General features: G+C 46.2%; 1 protein-coding gene across 5 annotated transcripts in view; it reads left to right on the forward strand.

Moving 5' to 3' along the window:
• Positions 1–23,111, forward strand: part of ADAMTS9 (ADAM metallopeptidase with thrombospondin type 1 motif 9) — an 86,636-nt gene that overhangs the window by 1,582 nt on the left and 61,943 nt on the right. For 4 of the 5 annotated variants that reach the window (XR_008821261.1, XM_056334784.1, XM_056334788.1 and 1 more), the window contains exons 3-11: positions 834–996; positions 14,091–14,377; positions 15,344–15,427; positions 15,530–15,651; positions 16,054–16,094; positions 16,215–16,320; positions 18,309–18,455; positions 19,312–19,453; positions 19,670–19,777. Coding sequence is in view for 4 of the 5 variants with exons in the window: in XM_056334784.1 (XP_056190759.1) it covers positions 834–996; positions 14,091–14,377; positions 15,344–15,427; positions 15,530–15,651; positions 16,054–16,094; positions 16,215–16,320; positions 18,309–18,455; positions 19,312–19,453; positions 19,670–19,777 (1,200 nt within the window). In the remaining variant the exon portion in view is untranslated. The remainder of the gene's footprint in view (positions 1–833; positions 997–14,090; positions 14,378–15,343; positions 15,428–15,529; positions 15,652–16,053; positions 16,095–16,214; positions 16,321–18,308; positions 18,456–19,311; positions 19,454–19,669; positions 19,778–23,111) is intronic. The other variant, XM_056334785.1, reaches the window with a different exon arrangement.

Raw genomic sequence — 23,111 nt, forward strand, 5'->3', positions numbered from 1 at the left:
TGGCCCGAGGAGGAATGAGGGCAGGCGCCCTGCCAGCCCCTCTTGCCATCCTGGTACCCTTCTGTGCAGGGAGATGCTGGCAAAGGGACAAGCAGAAGCTCCTGGCAGGGCTGGCCCGTCCAGCACCCCGGGGTGCCTGTCCCAGGTGCCCCCCGGCAGGTCTTTGCTGGCCCTTCTGCTCCGGGAGCTCCCCTGGGGGTGCACGTTCACCCAGGCTAGTGCAGCTGCGTGTAGCTGGGCAGGCCTCCCTCCTGCTTCCTGGTCATGCATCCTAGTCTAGGACAGTTGCAGGATAGTTTTTGTCTTGGATGTCTTCTATTTACCCGCCAAATTCCCTACGTGCACGGTCACATGCGACTGGGAGTGTTGGTGTCTTCTCATAAGCAGGGTTGTTGCTGACTGGGCACCTCCCCCTGGTTCTCACATGTGGGTTTCAAGCCCATCCCAGGGAGAGCTGCGGTATGAAAACTGGCACAGTGGGGTGGCGTTGCACCGAGGCCTCTAGCACCATCTCCCCACGAGCAGGGCAGCTTGGTAAACGCCACCGGCATAGGGACAGAGTGTGGCAGGTGTGCCCCCTCTCGTGCTCCCTGCCTACAGATTAGTAATTTGCTTTCCGTAAGTTCCAGTGGGATGGCTGCAGGGAGCAGCGCAGCCCGGTGCGGGTGCAAGTGGAGTGATGGGCGCTGGAGCTGCAGCTGTGCCTTTGCAGGGGTCGCTGCAGAACGGGGCACTGGCGTATCTCCCTCCTCAACTGCTGGCGTTGTTGGGTAGTCCTGCTTGGGTTGTTGTTGCCCAAAGCTGACTGCCTGTTCCTTTCTGGTCCCTCTCAGCTAGGCACATTCAAGTCTGATGATGGGGACTATTTTGTAGAGCCACTGCTATCACTCGAAGAACAGGAGTACGAAGAAGAGCATAATAAACCACATCTAGTCTACCGACACCGCACGCCTCCAACCAACTCTTCAGGGGACAGGCAGACTTGCGATACTCCAGGTACTCGTTTCGTTACTGCCCTTGATAACTCGGCACTTATGAAAGGGAACTAATTTGCAGTAAAAAGCCAGTAGGTCTGCGTGGGGCAGAAAGGATGTGGAGTTGAGGAACCCCTCTAGAAATGGTGCCGCATGCGCTAGGACCGGGCTCACGGTGGTACTGCTGTACCGGAGAGACGTGGTGCGCCTGTGCTTTCTAGTAATCAGTTATAAGGAAGTTGTGGTTAGGAAAGACGTTGCGGTTTCAATTTCATTCTGGCTGTAAGGCTGGCAAGAGATCCGTTGGGCTGTCTTGCCTTAAAAATCCCACGAGCCTTTAAACTTGCCTTCTGTCTTCTCCTACATGTAATTCCTAACTATCCTAATCTGATTTTCACTCTGTCTGAAATTCTGTGTCTGTCCTTTAAATGACATCCTTCTGCCTTGGTCTTGCTGTGCTCCTGGTTTTCCCTCCCTAAATCTGGTTGTGAGTCGCAATGTCCTATTTCTTTCTAGCGGAAGTGAGAAGGTCCTAACGTCAACCCTGATGGTTTTTTCCCTTATTAATCACTTTGCCGTGGCTCATTTTCAAAGGCTTTTTTTCTCCTTGTGGCCCTTCCTCCACCAGCACCATCTCCCTGACCTCCTCGCTTCCTCTTTCTAGTCTTTGCACATATGAAAGAGCACAAGCCTTTTCATCTCCCCTTCACGTGCCTTGGTGAGCAACAGCCATGCTCCTACTGTCCCTATTATCTGCAGTGGCCTCCTGCTGCTCTTTGCTTCGTTGACTTCCTGATTTTCACAACTAATCCTCTCCTTTGGCAGCAAACGCTTAAGTTCTCTCTGAAGAAGCTTATTCCTTTGGTCTCCTGTTTCACTTGCTGTTTTCCCATCCTCCTTTGGCCTGCAGCTAGACCTACAGGAGCTAGCAGAGTAGACCTTGACTGGCTTTCCTTGCATGGGCTGCAGGCTGCTCATGTGCTACAAAGTAGGTGGAGTTGCTCAGGGAGTAAAGGTACCACTGGAGGAGAAGTGTGGTGCCAAACTTAGACTTCATTTAGCACGTGTGACTTGTTTGGCACCTGTGACTGTGGATCGCGGTCGTGCTGTCCAGCTTGTGCTAAGTCAGAAGATGCTCTGGTGCTCTGTGACCAGCCAGAGCTGATGCACTAGCAACATGTGTTTCTTCTAGAAGATGTGTGGATACGTGTCTACATGCAAGCATACGTGCTGGGGGACAGTGGTACCTCTCACAAGGCTGTTGTTGTTTGTTCTTCCAAGGGTTGCTGCTGGACTATGCCATTCTGGTTTCTCTCTTCCAGCTGTTTCTGCTCCCTTCTTTGAGATCAGATGCAGGAGACTCAGAACAGTTGGAAAGAAACACGGAATCTGGCACATTGCATCAGTAGCCCTTGGAGGAACGGAGCAGCAGATCACAGGACTCATTGAATCAAAGGTAGCTGGGAGGGCTCTGACTTTCGCTGTGGACTTTACTTTGTGCTGTAATAACGGTCTACTGTATTTCATCCCACTGTTCCATGCCTCCCGTTTAGGGTATTATTCTTCTGGATCATGATTCGCAAGAATAGTACTCCATCCATGATATTACCTACGTGGTATCCATCTCTTTCTCTCTTTTTCCAATATGCTTTGCCTCTTGCTTGTCTTTGTTTCCTTGCACTTCTCAGTTGCTTTGTGTAGAGGAGGGAGGAAGTCTCGCCTCTCAAATACAGGGTTAAGGGTTCCAGATAGGCGTGACAATTTTACTGGTCCTCCTGTCTTCTTCCCCTCCATCTCTTCCTCTCCCTTTTGACGTTGTCCAGGTTTTTGAAAGGGAAGGATGCTTTGGTCACATGTGTGTGGTGAACAAGTCTTAGCCACTTTGTTTAAGGAGCAAGTGCAGGGCAGCTTGGGCAATGCTGACCTTTGGTGTTCCCCTTGGGGTTACATCTGGTGGAGAGAAGGTCTCTCATGTCTTTGGAACAGAGGGGAAAATACAAAATCTAGCAGTGCTTACTGTTTTGCTCAGGGTGCATCTGTCACTCCTGCTGGAGAAGAATGTTTTCATGAGAGTTTGGGAGTTTGTTATAGCTGTAGGGTGTTGTGTAAATCCAGTCCTTTGTCAGAATAACGTGTGAAAAGGTGCGTTCGCATTGCCAGCTTCTGGCAGGGAGTGAAATTTGCTCAGAGGAAATTCGCGTGAGGGAAATCTGAGGTACCCACCCTGCAGTGAGCAGGGGAGCCCATGTTGCCAGGCAGTGGTGCTATTAAGAATGGATTTCTGATAGCAGTCTTCCTGGAAATTATTATTAAGCAACACACTGGTGTGCCCGTGCCATGATGATGTAATTACAGACTTCTCGCAGTATCCAGGAAAAGTTTCCCTCACGAGCTGACTGACAGATTGAGTAAAAGCTTTCATTTCTAGTGGTCTCCCTGGTGTTACTTTTACTTTCTGACCTCCTCTGGTCAGCTTAGAAAAGCAGGTATTTGATTTTCTGAAGTTTTAATTAGCAGTTTCTGATAACAGTTTTAGGTCCTCTGACATATGAGATACTCTGCAGATGTTCTGAAAAAAGATCTTTCTCTTCTGAATGCTGACGGATATCAAATGCAAACCGTGCTCTGCACATGAACTTTCATAGCACTGCGCCGGGGTCTCCTGGCAATGCACTTCAGCCGTCTGGCGTATAGCTCAACTGCCACAATAAAAACTTTTGACGAAGTTTTCCTTGGGGTAATAGTTAATGTAGTTTCAGTCATAGGAAATGGTGCAATTTCTCCTCCTTCCCTTCTTTTCGTTAGTACCGTGAATCAATTTGTCATCTGGTCAAGGATCTGGCAGAGTAATTAGTTGTGTTTCACTGAATAGCCCTGACGGGATGAAGACTTGGCCAGGCTGACAGCATGATGTCACTAGGTGCAGCACCGCTACCACCCATCGCTTCAGGATAGCGAGCTCTTCCGATCCAAATTATTAAATATCCGCTTTTTTGAGGTGGAGGAGGAAGAGGAAAGAAATTCTGATCCTAAAAAAAGAAAAAAAGGAAGTGGCTCATTGCAAAGCTGGAGAGTGGAGCTTTCCTGCGCCCCACGGGGGAACAATCTGACTCCAATGATAAAAGGCGCGTAGCTGCATCCTGCGGCACCGCGGGGAGCTGTGCCTGCCGTGATGGCTGGATTCAGGAGGCCGGCAGCCGGTCTCTGACCACCCCACCACCCCCAGGTCCAGTCTGACATCCCGCTAGGAACAGACTGGCGAGCCCTACCCACCAGTTTCCATGTGAACCCACAGAAGTTTGGTCTTGCAGAGAGATGTCCAGCTCCACACGCCAGCAGGACACTGCCTCTGGTTGTCACCTAAATAAAGCACTTCAGCCACCTCTTGCTCTGCATCTTGTGTTCCTTTCTGCTGCCTCTCCTTTCTCTCACCTTTCCCACTTTTGTCGCTGATATGTTTATACGTATATTTTGGTTGTTGGTTTCTCTGGGGTTCTTTCAGTTTTCTTGGATTTTGTCGTAGGTTTAGCTTTTTACTGAATCTTGCCCAATCCTTCTGCCTGCTGGCCACCCCTCGTTCTGAGACAGATGTGGCCTCCACCTGCCTGGGGGCACCGAGCCACAGTTGCCCTGTGTCCATGGGTATAAATGCAAAAGTTGGGCTTTCTCGTCTCCCTGCTTCTGCTGCATGCTCAGCTATTTCATTGCTCCAAACTTTGCAAATTCCTTGCGGCGTTTGCTGTGACCCTGGTGCAGGACTCCTGAATGAACTCTTTTGGGCAGCTCCTTCTTTGTTCCCACTGCGTTCAGTTTGCTGCTCTCCTGATCTGTGCTTTCCGTTTCCTTCCCAGCTTCGTTAGTGAAAAGCCTCCCTGTTTTTGCCTCATTTTTCATAATTCTTTTGTATTCAAGACCCACCTGTGGCTGAGCTGAATAAATCAAGGACTGAACATATAGCGAGGGCTAGCTGTTCCCATGGCTTGTTGCTGGCCAGCTGTGCACGTCCTGAGGCTGGTGTGTTAGACCTGAGCTCTGGGGCTGCGTGTGAGGATCTTACAGTCCTGGCTCCTTAATGAGAGTGCTTAAAGCGGGAATATCCACCACGGGCAAAATTCCTCATGCAGAAGCAGCAATAACACTCTGATGGTGCCAAACTAGTAGGAAGATGATTAGAGCTTTTTCCTAGTCCTGGAGGAGAGCCAAAGGGGCTGTAGCCAGCAAAGAGGCCTTCCAACAATTCACACTGAGGTGGTGAGATCTTGGAAGCAAGCTCAGATGAGTGCAGGACGGAGCAGATCTTACCTGCACAGAGCCGGCTGTGCCCGCACCTGCTGCTGGCAGAGGTGGGGAAGCCTGGTGATTCAGCTGCCGAGGTCGCTTTCCAAAACACACCAAGCGTTACCAGCATAGGCGGCTGCTGGGCACAGCCTGGATGGAGGCTTAGCATGTCCCAGTACTTGCCAGAAATGGATGCAAAAGGGTCTCAAATTTGCAACTGACTATTCAGTTGTGAGGTGTTGAAGCGGTTTGACTGCTCAGGAGGCAGCACATGCGTGGCCAGGCACAGCAGCTCCACAAGGGCAAGACCTATGTAATGTGTAATGTACTCATCTGGGTGAGGAGGAGAGAAGCTGTAAGGTGTGTTGAGAAGGCTGCGATCAAAAGCACAAGACAGATTGTCAGTGTGGACCAAGTCTTGCTGCTGAGCTAGCGCGACACAGACATAATCAGTAATATGTCACTGATTTTTCAGCTGCGTTAATGAGTAATTTGTAATAGATGACCTTTTCATGGTAACCTTAAAAACCCTTCCCACTGAACGTGATACTGAGAAGCCACCAGAGCAGAGGAGCACTACCCTGCGTCTTGAGCAAGTAAATGCCTGGTGCTGCCAGGTTGATGATTGTGATCCTGTTTCTGTGTGAGAATTAACACCAGCCTGCTCAGCCCCTACAGATGGTTGTCATGGCTCTCCCAGTGCCACCCAGCTGTGTGGGAAGTCATTGGTGAACCCATGGCACAACCAGGAGATGGCTCTGCCAGTGTGTTCCCACGTGCTTGGGAAAGGGTGGGCAGGTTGAGGTTGCCAGGCTGTGGGTTTGTTAATCGGTTATCAGTGTTGTGACTGGGGAGGTGCCCTGGGGGAGGATGTGTTGGGGGTCCAGCACCATGGCTAAAGCCTGGCTTTGGCCTTGTCCATGTAATGTGGTCTCTCGTTGGCGCAGGTAGATGATGTCTCGCTCCTGCCTGAGCTGTGGTTTGAGGTGTATAGCCAGTGTTAGAACTGGCAGTGGTGGGGAACAGGGCCAAACGGGCCAGAGGTGGGAATCTCATACTCATCCTACAGACCATTTGTATGTGTTAGATTCTTACTTTATAACAGTTTTGAGGCAGAAATTTTGAATGCTTTTTCCACAAGACTTGGTGCTTGTACCCTTGTGAGTGGTCCGTGGTGAAGTCCTGGATGCTTTGCAGTCAAGCTGTTGGTCTAGAGCTCTTTTGTATTTTTTGTTTCTTTTGGACTGTTCATCTTGCTTCCAACTGTGACTTTATTTTGGTTTTCAGCTCCTTCATCTAGCAGAACTTCACGTTCTAGATGTCTTGTTTCCAGGCAGGTCTTCAGGCAACTTCTGTACTGCTGGGTCTCACGTAACCGTGGGGCTGCAGATCAGGAGGGAGGTTTTCCTAAGCCTTTGCTTCCAGGTTGAGCAATCCTCGAGCTCTTTCAAAGGCCTGTTTAAGCTGTCAGCTTTGCTTCTGGCCTCAGGGTAAAACATTGACATCGTTCTTTCTCTCAGAAAAGTTTCTCATCTTAAGGAAGTGAATTGTAATTATAGTCAGATAGTAATTATTTCAGGTTTCCTTCCCTCCCAAAACCAGCAAATGAGAGAGTCACGTCACAAGTCCCATATGCTAATGTAATTAATTCTATTTCTGGCTTTCTGTTGAGGTAATAGGGCAGTTACAGCCAACTAGTACTTGGTCAAATGGGCCTGGGATGTCAAACACAAGCTTTTCCCATAATGAGTCAGGAAAGGGATCAGGCTGTAATGTTTCTGCTATCTTTCTGTGGTGTTTAGCAAGTGAAACAAGGTATTAGATTGACTTCAGTGAAAACATTTGATTGCAGCTAATTATGCAGATCCCATTGCTGTGGTTTTGTTCTAAAATTTCTCAATGTGAGCTATAAGCAGGTGCACACCTTTTGTTGTTGTTACTCTTAGTATTGAAAATGTATTGAGCATCCAGCTGGCATGGTAGAAGCCCAAGACGGTGACTAAACAGATTATTATTGGTTGGTTATTGTTTTGCAACTTAAACATGGATTATTCTCCTGGAATCAAAATGGGCATACTTGTAAAAAGTAGCTGCAAAATTGCATCATCTGTGTGAACATCTGCTGAAGAAGGGCAGGTGGGAGAAGCTGAGAGGTATCACTTTGGTACTTTCCATCTGTACCCTGTGGCAGATACTAGTGAAAATAAACAGGCAGATTATTCTGTGAGTTCTCTTCCCACGTGCCTGTATTGTCCTTACCAGCATCCCTGTGGCCAGTCGCTAGGGAAAGTCTTTCTTTCTAATGGGATGTTTTCCCTCATCTTTTACCGAGTGTCAGTACAAAGTTGTGGTGATCTCAGTGGTGTTCTCATCATTATGGCACCTCATAGGTATCACTAGGCTTGAGCGCGGACAACGTGTTGGCGGACTTGTGACTGTTATGCATTGAAAGTTGCATTAGGAGCAAGCGTGGGAGTTCAGGAGCTCTGGTGGCTTGCAAGGCAGAAGCCAGGTTCAGCAGGTGCAACCTCTGAACTCTGAGCTCTGCGGACAGATAGGTAGATTTGGTTAGCCAGGCAGCCCTGGCTGTTTTCCTGATGTGCTGAAACGCCACCAGTGCACGTCAGCGTGGCTGTGGTGTATTCATACTGGTCTGACCTACAAGCTGGCTCACATACATGTCTACTCGCAGGTGAAATGCCGGGATGTACTTTAGCAAACTGCTCAGCCCTTTGCAGTGTCAGGGTGGGTTTTGAGGGTATTTTGCTATGGTTTTTTTAGTCATTCTACAGAGCTAGTATGTTTTTCTTCCTGAACCGGTGGATCATGGAACTGGTTTCAGTGATTTTTCAGCACTGTAACTTTCTGTCAGCTATACTTTAAACCAATTTTGTACCAATTGAATGGTGCTTTTGTGCCTTGCGGTTGTGAGGTGCGGTTCTTTTAATTATTTTGTCTTTAAGATGATCTTGAATCATTTTCTGCCACATGCTCAGCTGACGTGTTACTATCTGCTTTCTCAAAGAGGCAATTTATTGTTTTGTTCATTAATCTAGTTTCTGTCTGTTGTGCAAAATTGATAGCTTTCATGTACAACTTTTTACCTTAGGCAGAAAAAAATTCTTTAAAGCTGGAATGCATTCTCACATACATCATCAGGAAAGGAAACGTCTAGAGTATGTGTGGTCTTCGGTGTTTACATGGCACAAAACCAGAATATTTTCTTACTAAGGGAAGTCGATTGGTGCTAACTGTGCAAGTCCGTGGTCCTCAAGTGTTCTGGCTCAAGCAGCAGGAAGAAAGGCAGAATCACCCTGAAAGACATAGGGGCCTTCAGCATCACCTTGAGCTTTAGCACTTCCAAGGTTGGGGTCTCTATAGCCGAAGCCACCACAGACTGCAGTTGGGTGAAAGGAGGTGGCACTGCTGATTTTTGTATCAGTGATGCTTCATGCCAGTCTAAACTGCTCATGGCTCTATAGTGTTACTTTCTGGCCTTAGAGTATTTTCACACATTACAGAAACAAGTTCCAGGCTCTGGGCTTGATGCGGAGGACTGACTTCAGCAGCCGGTGGTCCTGGACGTGGACCTTTCTGAGGATCTGAACATCTAGGAATCCACTTAGAAAAGTGTATGTGCAAAATTCAAAGTGAAGGAAGATGAGAAAATTAACAGGCAGGTGTGCCTGGGTCATGAGGGCTTGTGATCCATTTGTGCAAATGTTTCTCTTAGCAGCAAAGAAAACTGTTAAGAAGGTCAATATTTTGGTTGTCCTGGAATGGTTTGGGAGGGAACTCTTCTAAGCCCAGACTGTTTCCTAATTCATAGAGAGTATGAAAACACAGGGAAAATTCAAGTTTCCCTCCTTTGTATTGCTCTAATAGTGGCACTTGTGAAAGGTCTGGTATTTTATTGCATTTCCAATAGTTCCAACCATGAAAGTTTGGTCTATGCAGTTTTGTCCAGCTCTCGACGATGAAGGCTGAAACTCCAGTTGATCTCTTTGCTAAATGGGTTCAGGCTAATTTGCAGTTGAACGCTTTCTGGTTTGCAGATTGGAAAAATCAAGCAAACTTTCATTTTCAGTGGTAGCGCAGAGTATCTTTCTCTTTGGATTTTGGCTGGCCTAGTTCCTTCATTTCCCTTCCGATGTAGGTCATTGCTCTCGCCTCTATCAATAAAGCCTGTGCTCCCCTTCTAGCTGCAGCAGCAGCTCCGACTACACAGTCAAGGGGCTATCCAGAGGGAAGGCAGGATTAGTCCTGCTCATAGGACTGGTCATCTCAGTGTGGTGCAGAGCAAGGCAGTTGCTGCTCCCTCGTTACGTTACCGTCACTGGCTGTTGTCTTGAGCAGGGTGAGAAGCTGTTGGCAGCAAAGGGATGTTCAGCTCTGGGTGATGCTGGCCCCAACAGCACACCCACAGTAACAAATGTGAGAATTTGGCCTTGTGCAAGTTCATCTGAGATATATCTGTAGATACATTGAAAGATAGAGATATAAACCATATTGATACAGAATTAAAACAGACCCAGGGCTAGAAAAATCCTTTGGTCCAGCTTAGGATCTGTTTGGGTCTTAAAGAGGGAGCTGGTCTCCATCCCATTTCCTAGCAAGAAGAGCCTAAAAGTGTGGGTTGAAGACTGGAGTTTTCAAGTTAAAGCTGGAGCCGCAGGGTGGACCGAGCCCTTCGGGCAGAGTTTGCTGCCGTGGCTCCTGCTCGAGTGGAGGGAGGCAGGTCACACTCTGCCTGCCTGCCTGGGGGGAGCTCAGCTCAATTCTGATCTGCTTTGTGGAGGTGTGCAATAAATAATTAACTTCCAAACGATAGTTTTATCATCTGCGCAGCTGGATCAGAGCAGGTCTGGGAGCGTTAAGGGCCAACCACTGAGCAGCAAACTTTGTGTTAAAAATCCTAGGTCACACGTTTGGAAAAGGTATGATAGTGGGTCGGTTTGAAAGGACCATGTTCCTTTTCTAGTAGGGGGAGGCTGTTAGTTTTATTAACTTGAGAAATTGATTTCCACACACACCCTGCATCTTGCTCTCTCTCTCTTTTACCTCCCTCCCCTGCTATGTCCAGCTCTCATGAACTCGGAGCTGAACTGGAATTGCTTGCATTGTCACATGTCTTATTTAATTGTGCAAATTGCTTTCTATTCCAAGGACAAGTTAATGTAGAAATGGAAAGGATTAGAACTGTTGGGATAAGCGATCACTCTTTCTTTTAATTTTTGGTTTTAGCATAACAATAGCTACTATTTCAAAAGCAGTCCCTGGCTCTGCCCTGTCACCCTTTCATGCAAAGTACTTGCACAGGGCTTGAGTTTCCCCTGCCCTCTCCCTTGGGATAGATCCAAAGTCCATTAATCAACAGGAATCACCCATAAATCACCTCAATGGGCTCTGGACGGAGGCTTCTTCCACAAGCAAAAATAAATGGCATGGGTGGGAAGGTGTCATCAGAAAGGAATATCCCTGTCACAGAATTGGGTCTCCTTTTTAAGTCCCACACAATAAAGAAGAAGCCAAGCCAAAAAAAACCCAAAAAAACCTACACCTCCAGATCTGTCTAAAGGCAGTGCAAACACCATAGAACTGTCTTAGTAAAGCAAGCAATGACATGGGCATTATTGCAGCAGCCTTTTAGCCACCTCTTAAATGAATATTAACTGTTGAATCAGTGCATAGGCTTGCCTAATACTTGAATTATTGGTCTGTAGTTTGTGTGGTTTTAAAGTGTTTGTCTACTCATTGGGGTTTGGTTTTTCCGCAAATTAAAGAAAATGTTTTGTTGCTTAAACCCATCCAGTTACTGCCATGTGTAGGTAGATGTTTTTCAGGTCATTTGCAGAGACTGAGAGCTTACCAAGCAAACCATTTTTTTTCCCCGATTTCTGTTAATATATTAACACAGTAGAGGGAAAAAAAAAAAAGCAAAACCAGTTGGAAAAACATCACACCCTTCTTTGTTGTTGTGTGTGGTGGTACGAAGCTGTTGCTGTAAAACTGCAGGTTTCTTGTGTAATGTGAGAAATTTTCACTTCTGCTTGATTAAACAACAGTATGCTGCACTGTGCAGTAAGAGCATCTCTTCTCTGTTGGGGCTGTTGTAACAGAGCGAGATGATCAACAGCATCAGGCATATGGAGTAGTGGTAGTGCCTGTTTGCAACTCCCATTAACACTGGTGGGAGTTTTATGGATGGGTTGAGAGCAGTGCACTGCCATTCAGTGATTAATTTTTTACAGGTGAGTGTGCACCGTCTCTGAGTGTAGTTATATGCAAGAAAGATGGGTGAAGATAACAGTTCACTACTATCAAAGTCCAGGAGTGGCTTTACATGCAATGCATCCCACTCGTTTGTGCTTGGTTTTACAGTAACTAGGCTGGCAAACATACTATACGTGACTTGTCCAAATGGCAGGCTGGAAGTGTTGAAGCAATTTCATACCTGGGAAAAAAAATAAAAGTTGTTTTTTGAAGGGATGATGTGGCTGGCTTGCTTTTTGTGCCAGACGGGGGAGGTACACCAATACTGTACCGACACTTGACAGCGTTAGGTTAATGATCAGACTCAATGATCCTAAGAGTCTTTTCCAACATGAATGATGCTGTGATTGTGACACCAGATCACTGCAACAGAAAGAAGGGTGGTTTTTCCTCTGTGCTGGGCATGCCTGGCTGTGTTGGCTCTGGTTCTTCTGCATGGTGGGTCAGGTTGGGGCTCTTGGAACCAGACGTGGCATTTCATATGGACCTCTCTGGTTTTTGGGTGGGGTGGTTTTGGGGGTTATTTTTGAGAATGTGACAACACTAGCTGCAGCATTTCAGTTCAAGCTTAGTGAATATCAATTAATTTCTTTTAAACACCTCCCATATAACAGGTGTCTCTTCAAAGAATCCTTTGCATTTCCATCTTCTTTTGACATCTAACCTCCCTCTGCCTGGCTGGCTGGAGGAGGAGATACCTGAGGCCTGTGGTCCCATCTGGGGCTTTGTGGAGCGGCGGTGGCAGATGGTGCAGAGCCCTGCCTTTGCACGACAGCCTTGCTCAAGCCCTGTTGAGCATCTCCCCATCTCCCCATCCTTAACATGTTTTCCCTTGAGCACCTGTTTCTTTTGGAAGTTAAGTAACTTAAAAGGGAACTTGAACTGACTGGCTGAGGGTGCAGAGGCGGGGGGAACTGGCTGAAGGGCTGAGGTTAGCACTTTCTCCTCAGTCCGGTCGTCTTCTCACCTTTAAGTTATTTGTATGCATAGTTGGCTTCCTGCGCTGATTGGCACTGAAGTCGGGATAATGTCACGGTTGCCCATGAAGCCGTGCCAGCATGAGAGCGCAACCTTGCCAACACAAGGGCATTGATTAGTGCAGAGGAACTAGGGCAATCCAATTATAACCACAAATGCCATTGGCTTTCTGGAATTCTTACTCAAATAACTGCAGACTCTCTGCTGTATTAAGGTAGTCTGGACTATATTGAGAAAGGGGAATTTGTAGGACTTGGGTAGTGTAGAGTAGACAGCAATTAATTCTTAAATATTCTATTGCCTATTTACACGTAGGGCAAAAGGATAGTATTTTTCAGATAGGTAGAAGCTGGCTGACCCCCTTTGCCTGCCTTGATATTAGAGAATGTATTTATTTTTTTTAAATCATTACAAAATATCCTAAAAGGAAACTGCACAGAAAAAAAAACCTAAGAAGTTTCCTATCATTTCAATCTTGTTCGAGCATTGAATATTCCTTTGTTCCCTAATATTATGCTTCCTCTAACCTACTCAGTGGGTCAGATAAGGAAATGTGATTTTTTTTTCACCACCATGACGAAATTAAGCTAAAGCTACAAAGAGCATGAGGGTTGTAGCCTGGAGTCTTAGATGAGTAGTTCAGATCTGGCTTTATATTAAATGCAGAAGCGAACAGTCTCTCATGGATGAATCACATTCAATTAGCTACTTCCTATGATGAACTGATTAAAAATTAAGTGGCATCAAGTAAGACTGATTTTGCTCTTACATTTAAATAATGCTATAATTACATAGTAATCAGATGGTAAATCTTAATTGTACATGTTCCATATGTTTTATTTGCCTGTTCTGCCTCTTCACTTTGTCGTCTTTGTATCAGCATGGAGTATATTTTCAGGCTGCTTTTATGTTTGGCCTAATTGAATATCAAAAACAGTATATGTGAGACTTCCTGAATTCTATTCTTTAGCTGGTGGCAGCTGTGCTATTAGATGACCTTTACCATTCCCGTAGCACAGAATAATAAAGGGGGGGGACGGACGTGAAGCCCAGCCGTGTTATTGTTAGAGACAGAAATAAATCATATAATTGCTTCGCTATGAAGGCCAAATCCTGCCGTCCTTCATGCCTGAGTTAGAAATACAGGATTTGGACCTTTGTTTCCTGTGGTTTCCTGGCCACCTTGGACGTGCCCAGAATCCTCACGCTGCTGCTGCAGTGGCTAATTACCATCGCCGGGCTCACGTCGCGTTACGCTGACCCGCAGCCCAGGCTCCATCCCTCCTCCGCGGGCAAGGGGACAGCTCTGCTGCCCGAAAGCCTTTACGTGAATGTCTGCCTTCAAGTGCCGTTGGCTTCTGTAAGGTTACTTACAGAACTTACAGAAAGAAGGTTACTTAAGAAAAGCCTTGGGTGCTGGATTACGTGGTGGGCTCCCACAGGGTGCTTCTGGTTTGGTTAGCCGTTTGGAACAAGCCTGCTAACTCTTCATTGAAGTAAATAGGTATTTTGACATAACGTGCGTGTGGCATTAACTTCATACACTCCATAATGTGCTTTATGGTTTTGTCTGCTTTTTCATCATAGATCATGAACACAGTCACAAAAAGAACAAGCGGAAACACTGGAGAAGACAGTGGGCAGAAAGCAGCATATTATCCGACGTGGAGATATTGAAACACAGCCTGGAAGTGAACTCACTTTCTGCAGATAGTAACAAGACTGGGAGCATCAGTGAAAAGAAGAGCCACAAGCGAACAAAGCGGTTTCTCTCCTACCCTCGGTTTGTGGAGGTGATGGTGGTGGCTGACAGCAGGATGGTCGCCTACCATGGAGCTAATCTGCAGCACTATGTCTTAACGTTAATGTCAATAGTGAGTATTCAACTACAGGGAGTAGATACACCCCCGGATCATTTTCTAGAGGTCGCAGCACCCTTTCTGCTGTGTTCGTGTGTAATACTGTCAGTTTGCCTTGGCCAGGCGCAGAGGTAATGCTGGGATTAGAGTAAGGCTTGGCTGGGCAGCACTGGTTGGACTCATCTGCCTTCCTAGACCCATCATGTTTCCTAACCCTTCCCGCACCTCTCCCTTCCAGCTTTCTGAACCCCAGGCAGCGTGGGAAGTATCACTGGCCCTTAAGTCCTGTTCACGCTGTACTCTTTATTTAAGCCCGTGTGAAATAGCAGCTGAATTAAAAATGTTCTCTTGGGGACTGGGTCTTCCAAGAGACTGGTGCTAGTAGGTTATGCAGTTGCCTGACTTCCCTTGCTGTTGCAAGGAGGAGGAGCCAGTGGTCACCTTGATCCTTAGCATAGTGCTTGGAGTTGGCTTTCCAGGCTGAGGACAAGGATTTTAGCAGCTGCTGGCACTAAGATGCAGTAGTGCAGTCCCCAAGGCAGCTCTGTAGATGCAGAGCGACTGGAAGTGAGTATCCAGCATAGCTGTGTCACTGGGGGAATTTTCATCCTATTTGAGGGTAGAAGTGCGGTTGAATATGTGGTCTAAAACCATCCATGTCAAAATGAGGCACTTGAGAGAATAAGTTGCTTTTGAGAGTCTTGGCTGGTCATTGTACCTCAGAGCAGAATGATCCTGTAATTTGGTGAAATGTGTGCTAAAGCAAAAAGGAAACGTTGGGTTTCTGTGATACCAGCAGGTTTGTTTCATTCTAAAATTGCTCTTATGGCAGGTGTCTCCAAGTAGCATTGGAGCACTGAGTGGTACAGAAGAGCAGCTCGAAAGAAAAACAGTTGCAAAATGGAAAACATTCATGTGTTGTCTTAATTATTTGTTTCTTTGAACGTTAGCAATAATTCTGAATATTTCTTTTTGAAACAGGTGGCGTCTATCTACAAAGACCCAAGCATTGGAAATTTAATTAATATTGTTATTGTGAAATTGGTCGTGATACATAATGAACAGGTAATGGAAGTGATTTTCTTCACCTTCTGTTTGACCGTAGCATTTGTAGTGAGCATTGCGGCAAATAATTAAAATACCTGCTTTCTCTGTGTTGCTTATTAGGATGGTCCTGCAATATCTTACAATGCCCAGACAACATTAAAAAACTTTTGCCAGTGGCAGCAATCCCAGAACCACCCTGAAGGAAGTCACCTCCAGCATGACACAGCTGTGCTTGTTACCAGGTATGGTGAATATTCTCATGAAAACTGTGACGAGTTACGAGTTAGAGGCTGTGAACATATAATATATCCAGCTATGGGAAGTGTTCGGGTTTTGATGTGGGTGTAATAACATTTGCAATTGTGGGAGCAATGTAACTGTGAGCAGGATTGGGATAATGTGTCCACCGTGGCAGTAGATGACTTTGAGAGGTTCAGGACTATTCAAGGTCTGCCCGTGGATTCAGCATAAGATGAAAAACTGCGGTAGGGAGTTGGTTCGGACTCTGACAGGACAATGTGGCAAACCAGCATGAGAAAAGTCCATTGGAGGACCAAGAATTGCTTTTGGATGTTGTTATTGTGCTTGTACCTTAACCCACTGCTGCATTGAAAATTAATGTGTCAGGTCTGTTCTGCTTTCAGACAGGATATTTGTAGAGCGCACGACAAATGTGATACTCTGGGTAAGGAAAAGCTTTTCTTTGTCTTTTAACAACTTTTTTTGTAGTGACAATGTTAGTTGCCTGTGCTGAACCGTGGGCAACATTTCTTTTTCCATTGTAAACCTCTTTGTTCTCTCCTAGGTCTGGCAGAGCTGGGCACAGTCTGTGACCCATACAGGAGCTGTTCAATTAGTGAAGATAACGGACTGAGCACTGCTTTCACAATAGCACATGAACTTGGCCATGTGTACGTTTTATCTAAATACATTTACATTTAAATAGCCCAAGATTTATGCTAGCTAGAGCTTGCCAGCCGGGCTAGGACTTGGTACCTGCTGAGCCTAATTATTTGAGAGGAGATAAATATGCTTAGGTAGAAAATGCACCACCGAGGACGATTAGGCTGTGGTGTGACTCTGGGAGGTGGTGGGGTCCTCCAGAGCCTATCTGAGAGTAGCAAAACCAGCAGACTCATATTTTGGGGAGGATGAGGGACATGGTACCCCAAGCAGCACCTAGGCAAGTGGAGAGAGCTAACAAAATGTCCCTTATTGCTGCGTCTTTTCACATGTACATGCAGATGTCAGCAGAATCTGCCCCAGCAGCCATGATGTCCTGGCCAAGCCATGGGGACTAGCCAGGATTTTGCCAGAGCTAGGAGGTGCTGAGTGCCTTGAGGAGGACCAGGGTGAGGGGCACAGGCACGTCTCACCTGGCTTTTGGGACTGAAGTCTCTGAGAGCAGGTCCTCAGCCTGCCACAGCTTGTCCCACTGCCACGTGTGGGGCTCCTGAAGGCAGCGCAGCCGCTGCCTGTGATGGGAGGGCTTTGCCCAGGGGGTCTGGCAGGTGATCGGGATGTATAAGTGAGCCTGACCCGTCTCCTGGGCTATTACACAAGGGAAAATCTCATGCTGCTGGACATTCCCAGAAAAGATGCTGTCATTCAAGATGCACCTCCTCCAGTGGAAATGTAACTGGTTTTGACTTTTCTTTAAGCGTGGTAGTGAGAAAAACCTTAGGTCACATAGTCCTTTACCCTCCAGTTACAGCTCTTAGGCAGCTGGTTCAGTCCCCAACCACCTCACGCCTGGTCTGCGGTGGAGGTCTGTCAGTGTGGGATGGATGAGTACTTGGGAACAGATCTCTCATTGTTTTAAACTCCCTTTTTCTTCACGGAGAGCTGGCTGAGACGGTCTATTTTTAACCACAGTAGTATTTGTTTAAATGAGATTTCCTGACAGAAGGTCCCCCAAGGCTTGGTGTTCCTCACACCCAACCTGTGGCTAATTCCTTCGCGAATGCTGCCCCGGAGCTGCCGGAGGGGTTAGCGGTGCTGCCGGGCAGGAATGCCTCTTTGCTCTTTTACAGGGAGCAGAGAGAAAAGGTGGCTCATTGGAGGCAATCTTAATGGGATATAAACTCCCCAGCCTTCGAACGCAGGATCACACCGGGTCATTTCCCCTTCTCCACTTCAAACAGCAAAGCGCTTTAAGCCGCTCCATCTCTGTTAGCGTATTTGCCACATTCTTCACTATGTCATGTGCTGCAAGCTTCGTGTGGGTTTCGGCTGATATTGATGCCTGATGGCGTTTTGTAAACCTGCCACGTAAAGTATAGGAGCCAAGTCTATCCCCAGTGCAACCCTATTTAGGCCAACAGCATGAGGGATCAGCGCAGCCCAAGGTATTCCACTGCATTAGAAAACATTTTGCAGCCCGGACAGGGTGCTGCCTGTGTGCACGAGGGGCTTCAGGCAGCGGTGGTCGGGGGGCTCAAGTTGTTTGTCTCTTGAGAAGCTTATTCCCCCAGATCAGCTCGTGGCAATTTGGCTCGGTCCCACAGTACTTGCCATTTTTATGAAGGTGGAGCCAAACTCCAGCCTGCCTGCGGGATCGCAACCATCAGCTGAAAAGGAAACTGCAGCTGAAATTGCATCTTGCTGCAGCCTCCCTCAAGGGCTTGTCTGGCTAAACGTGTGCACAGTGTGGAGAGCTTACCGGGGTGCTGCGTGGCTTTTTGCAGACAAGTGTTAGGAACCCCACTGGGGCAATGCTTGTTGACACTTACAAATTTGTGCATAGTAACGTTTTTATTCTGTAATATCTGCCAATAGCATATCTGGGAAAAAATCCTGGGTTTGCTTACATTTTGTTCACACTGTTCCTCTTGCTATGCTAAACACTTGACATTTGCCACTGAAGTGACTCTGCTTTTCGCTGCTGTTTTTCTCTTAGATTTAACATGCCACATGATGACAATCATAAGTGCAAAGAAGACGGAGGTAAAAATCAACAGCATGTCATGGCGCCAACCCTGAACTTCTACACCAATCCCTGGATGTGGTCAAAATGCAGTAGGAAATACATCACTGAATTTTTGGAGTAAGGCCTTGCACATGCACGTGTTGGGCTGTGTTTACATGTGCATGCATCCCGTGGGGTTCACAAGTTCATCTGAAGTCCTAGTGTGCAGCGTTTGGAGGAAATCAGAGGGATTTGTGTGTGCACGCATCCTTTACATAGAGCAGGAATGCACCCCTGGCATCCAGTCCCTGCCAGTTCAGCCTCGTGATAAACTGGCAAGGACCGGCCTCTCTATGGGGAAGAATAAGTCTTCCCCCATGGATATTGCTTTTAAGGAATGCACGTTCTCCTTGAACCTGAAGAGTGAGTTTTCCAAGCCCTGTGGCCCAGATAGAGCCGTGGTTTAGGAGGCAGATTGAATCTGCCTTTCTGCTCCACAGGTAAAGATAAAGCCCTGGCACTCGTCCATGGTGGGAACACAGTTCCAGGAGCCCGCGGGTCAGTCTGATGCACAGTGGTCACCCATTTTGCTGCGATGCCTTCCCATATGTTGTGATGGGAAACAGAACGAGAGCCGCAGTGGCAAATCCAGCAGCTTGATCCTTTGGGCAGTTCTGCTGATCGATGAGGTTTTTTCCCAGTATGTACCAGTGCTTGCTCAGGGACTAAATGCAGGTCGGGCACACTCAGAAAAGCTTTTACCAGGGGAGCTGACTGCACTGTGGTGGGTGGTCGTTGGCACAGCACTGGGGGGGGGGGGGTAGCGGATGGGTAACGCACCCTCCTGTGCTTGAGTCTGCAGTAGCTGTTGTAGTGCTTGTTAAATCTGGTAGATGTGGTGTGCACCTGCCCTAAGGCTAATTCAGGTAAACACCAATGGGTTCGAGTCTCATCGCCTCCTGTTTAACACCATTTTTTTCAATTTGTGTTGTAGCACGGGTTACGGGGAGTGTTTGCTTGATGAACCTTCATCAAGAACTTACACGTTGCCTCAGCAGCTCCCGGGGCTGATTTATGATGTCAACAAACAATGTGAGTTAATTTTTGGACCCGGATCTCAGGTGTGCCCCTATATGGTAAGTGACATTCCACACCTTGTTTTTCCTGGTATTGCCAGAGCAAAATAAGGCCTTTTGGGGTTGGATGAATGGGAGACTCACAAGCCATCAAATTACTGTCAGGCTTGTGAGCTAATGATAAATCCTGGGGGGTTAATTTCATAAAGGATCATCTATCTGGTAAGGCATGTGGCACATATTTACTTAATATTTTGATCTTTCCAATAACTTAAGCAGATGCAGTGTCGGCGACTTTGGTGCATTAACATCGATGGTGCGCACAAGGGATGTCGTACCCAACACACACCTTGGGCTGACGGGACAGAATGTGAGCCGGGAAAGGTCTGTAATACCCGGGGGTTCATGTCTCGTAGCTACGTTTCCTAGGGCCCAGGCTAAGCACGTCAGCCAAAATCCTCCTGTGCCAATGGCCGCTTGTACAGGGCACAGCTGCTGACTGCAAGGGTGGAAGCCCAAAGCAGCTTGGTGTGTTTTAAGCCTGGTGTGCATGGGTCAACTCTACCCCAGCTAATGTGATTAAAATCAACTGCTTGGCGTGTTGTTTAAAGCAGGTATTCCTTCTGGAGCACTTATATTTTTAAATCAATGCCCTGGAGTGAACTCTTGAACAAAACTTTAGCAAAGCTTCCCTAGGATTTTATTAGAAATTTCCTATGTGATGTGAGCAATTAGTAATTTTGTGTAAAATAAACTTGCCAACTGGCTTCTCATCTTGACAACTTCAGAGTAAAATATAGAACTGCATGACGGTTTCTGTATGGAACGTTTTTGGCAGTAATTCATAGGAACTTTCAATTTCAAGGTGCAGTGTTGGTTTTCAGCTAGTGCTGTGGTTTCTAGAGTAAGTATTTAGGTTTTAGTTATACAGATCTGGAAAAAAATAGTTGAGAGGATTTTTCTTTTTTTATTGAGATACTGAAGCTATTGAAGAAAAATACTAACTAATTTTCATCATTTATGTCTGAACAAAAGTATTCTCCATCTGGCTCTAGTAAAAATTTTTGCTTTTCTGGCTATTAATGGTCAACAGTTAAAGTTGTCTTTAGAAAGAGTCAACATTTTAATTCATAGTTTTCCAAATGTATTTTAATAAAAATATCGGGATACTATTTCAGATACAGGTTTCCATACAGGCTGTGGATCCCCTTGGTAATTACTCTTTTGTTGCATGTGTCTGAAAAGCCAATTGTTCAATGACACTTGACTGATTTCCTTGAAGACAATGGGCATAATGTATCAATTTGCCTTCCTTTCATAAGGAAAAGTGCAGTCAACACGTTTGTTTTTGTTGTTGAGAATGTGCATTGGAGATGTGGATAGAAATCCTATTCCGGTGCTACTCCTTGGAGCCAGTGGTGCACCAGTATTTAATGTTTTAGTGTAAAATCCTCCCTGTTTTGTGCCTCAGGATAAAGCATTGGCATCTTCGGAGTCCCTGTGACTTGAGACCTTGTGTCTTCAGCTTCTCTTTTAGAGAGCTTTAGGGGTCTGCTCATGGCTGGAAGCTCAGAAATGAGTGTTTTCCTGAAATTCCAAAAATAGGGGCTGCAATTTTGTTCCGCAAACCTGCAGCTACCCTTGGGTATGACCAGAGTGATGTGCAAACAACTGTGATGGAGCAGATTGGCACCTCTTCAGAGTTACCCCATGTCATGCAGGAGGCAGTGTCCAGCTGTGTGGCTCTTAATAAAGACCCTGTAAGCAAAAACATTTCAGTCCACAAATTTAGACAATTTGACAAGTTTAGACAAATTAGACAAGTGTGACCTGAACCTCTCAGCTGAGAGCAGATGGGCTCTTAAGAAAAGCTAATGCAGTCCACTCGTGTTCAGGCATTTGAATGTATTCTCACAAAAAGGCTTTATGGAGTAATTCTTGGATCTGTGTGTTGGTCTAATTCAAGCTTAAGATTCAGATCATCATAAGCCCTCTCCTCAGTGTTTACTTGGGCTTGTAAAGCACTGAGGTGTGAGTCTGGAGTGCTTTTTGTTGGAATAAATCACTATTTTGGTACTCTGCTGTGGCCAGGAGCCCCATCAAACTGCTGCTTGCTGAATAATGCCTTGCCTCAAGTCTGCACGTTTAAAGCCCGTGATATATGGTTTGGCAGATGGAGAAAATACTATGCCATTTTTTATGGAGATACCTTTGGAAATGAGGGAGCCTGAATAGCTAAAAAAAAATATATAGCTAAACCTACTGGGATGTAGATTTAACCAGGCTCTAAATTTATTCTTAAATCAAGGACACTGAAACAACACGGGTGTGTTAGCTTATGCATATTTTGCATGTGAGAACACTGAATTTAATATTGCTAAATCAAGTAATAAGTCCAGCCCAGAATTTGGCCTTTGCTGGGTGAGCACCAGTCGTGGTGGTTTACAGTGTTTCACAGCACCAGTGCATTGTTGGGTGGAAATAAATCACTGAAAGAAAATAAAGAGGGTTGTAAACTTGGGCCTCTCTCTCTTGTGGTTTTCAAGGTTGTTTAAAGAATGGTAAAAGAAGAGTAGAGGAATAGTAATCATTTCTGTCTCCTGCCGTATGGCAGCAGGTAGCGTATATGTTATGCATGCATGAAGCTTCACAGCACTTGTCTGCCCCCTGCTAATCTATTCAGCCAAAGTCAGCCCAAGGATGGGAGCTGGATTTGGTGAATTATCTGGGACTCCAGTGGCAAGACAAAGGAAAGGAAAGTCTGTTGTCTTGTCTCCCGTCCCTGCCATTGCTCTCCTGCTCAACTGTGTGTCTAAGTTACTTTGAATTTGCTCGACAAAAACTCTTTTACTCATTTTCTGATCTGTAAACTCATAGCAAAGAGAACCCTGGCAGGCTTTTTAGTTTTTCTGTTGTAACTCCACATAGAAATTATTTTTAAAATACAAAAGGCACAGCCAGACTATTCACAGTGTGGTTCCAAGAAACACTATTGCGTTTCCATAAGATAATCTTGCTGTTTATGTAAAACAGCTGCTCTTTTTTTTTTTTTTTTTCTCCCCACCATTTGATATACCATCAACTCCAAACCCCCATTTTTTAATAACATCAAGGGATGTAGGTGATTTCCTGGTTAATTCTCAACCATTGGGTGGCAGACATATAGATCATGTCATGGTCTGTTCGCTGTGTACATTCACTAGTTAGCTATTCGGTCATCTTCTCTGGGTCAGTGGTGCCAAGCATGACTGTGGTTATATATTTAGCTGTGAGCATCAACACGGCTGCGAGAAGTTCTCCACTGGGACAGCAGTGTTGGATTGGTGTCATGTATTTTTTGTACGTTGATGATGGCTGTCAGACCTCTTTGTCCCTGTACAGGACTGGCGTGGGGTCCCCATCCTGCAGTTTTTCAACCCTTTGAATGCCAGGAGGAGTTATGCATTGTAAGGGTTTATCCTACAGCAAACAAACAGGCGTTTCAGCTTATTTTATTTCTGTCCTGTACTGTAGCAGATATTTTTCAGCCAGTTTCTATCCGGGGAGTCAAATCTTCAGATGAAAGCAAATCCAGGGCACATTGCAGCCTAGAGACTGTGCTCATCTCTGAGCAAGCGCCACGTTTAGGGCCCAAGCTACAAGCTGGTGCCCATAGGCACGTGCACCTGAGATCTGCTCTCTTCCTTAACAAAGCAATGCGACAAGCCTGCCTTCGTGG

This window comes from Falco biarmicus, chromosome 4 (assembly GCF_023638135.1).
Source record: "Falco biarmicus isolate bFalBia1 chromosome 4, bFalBia1.pri, whole genome shotgun sequence".
In the NCBI taxonomy this organism is placed as follows: domain Eukaryota; kingdom Metazoa; phylum Chordata; class Aves; order Falconiformes; family Falconidae; genus Falco; species Falco biarmicus.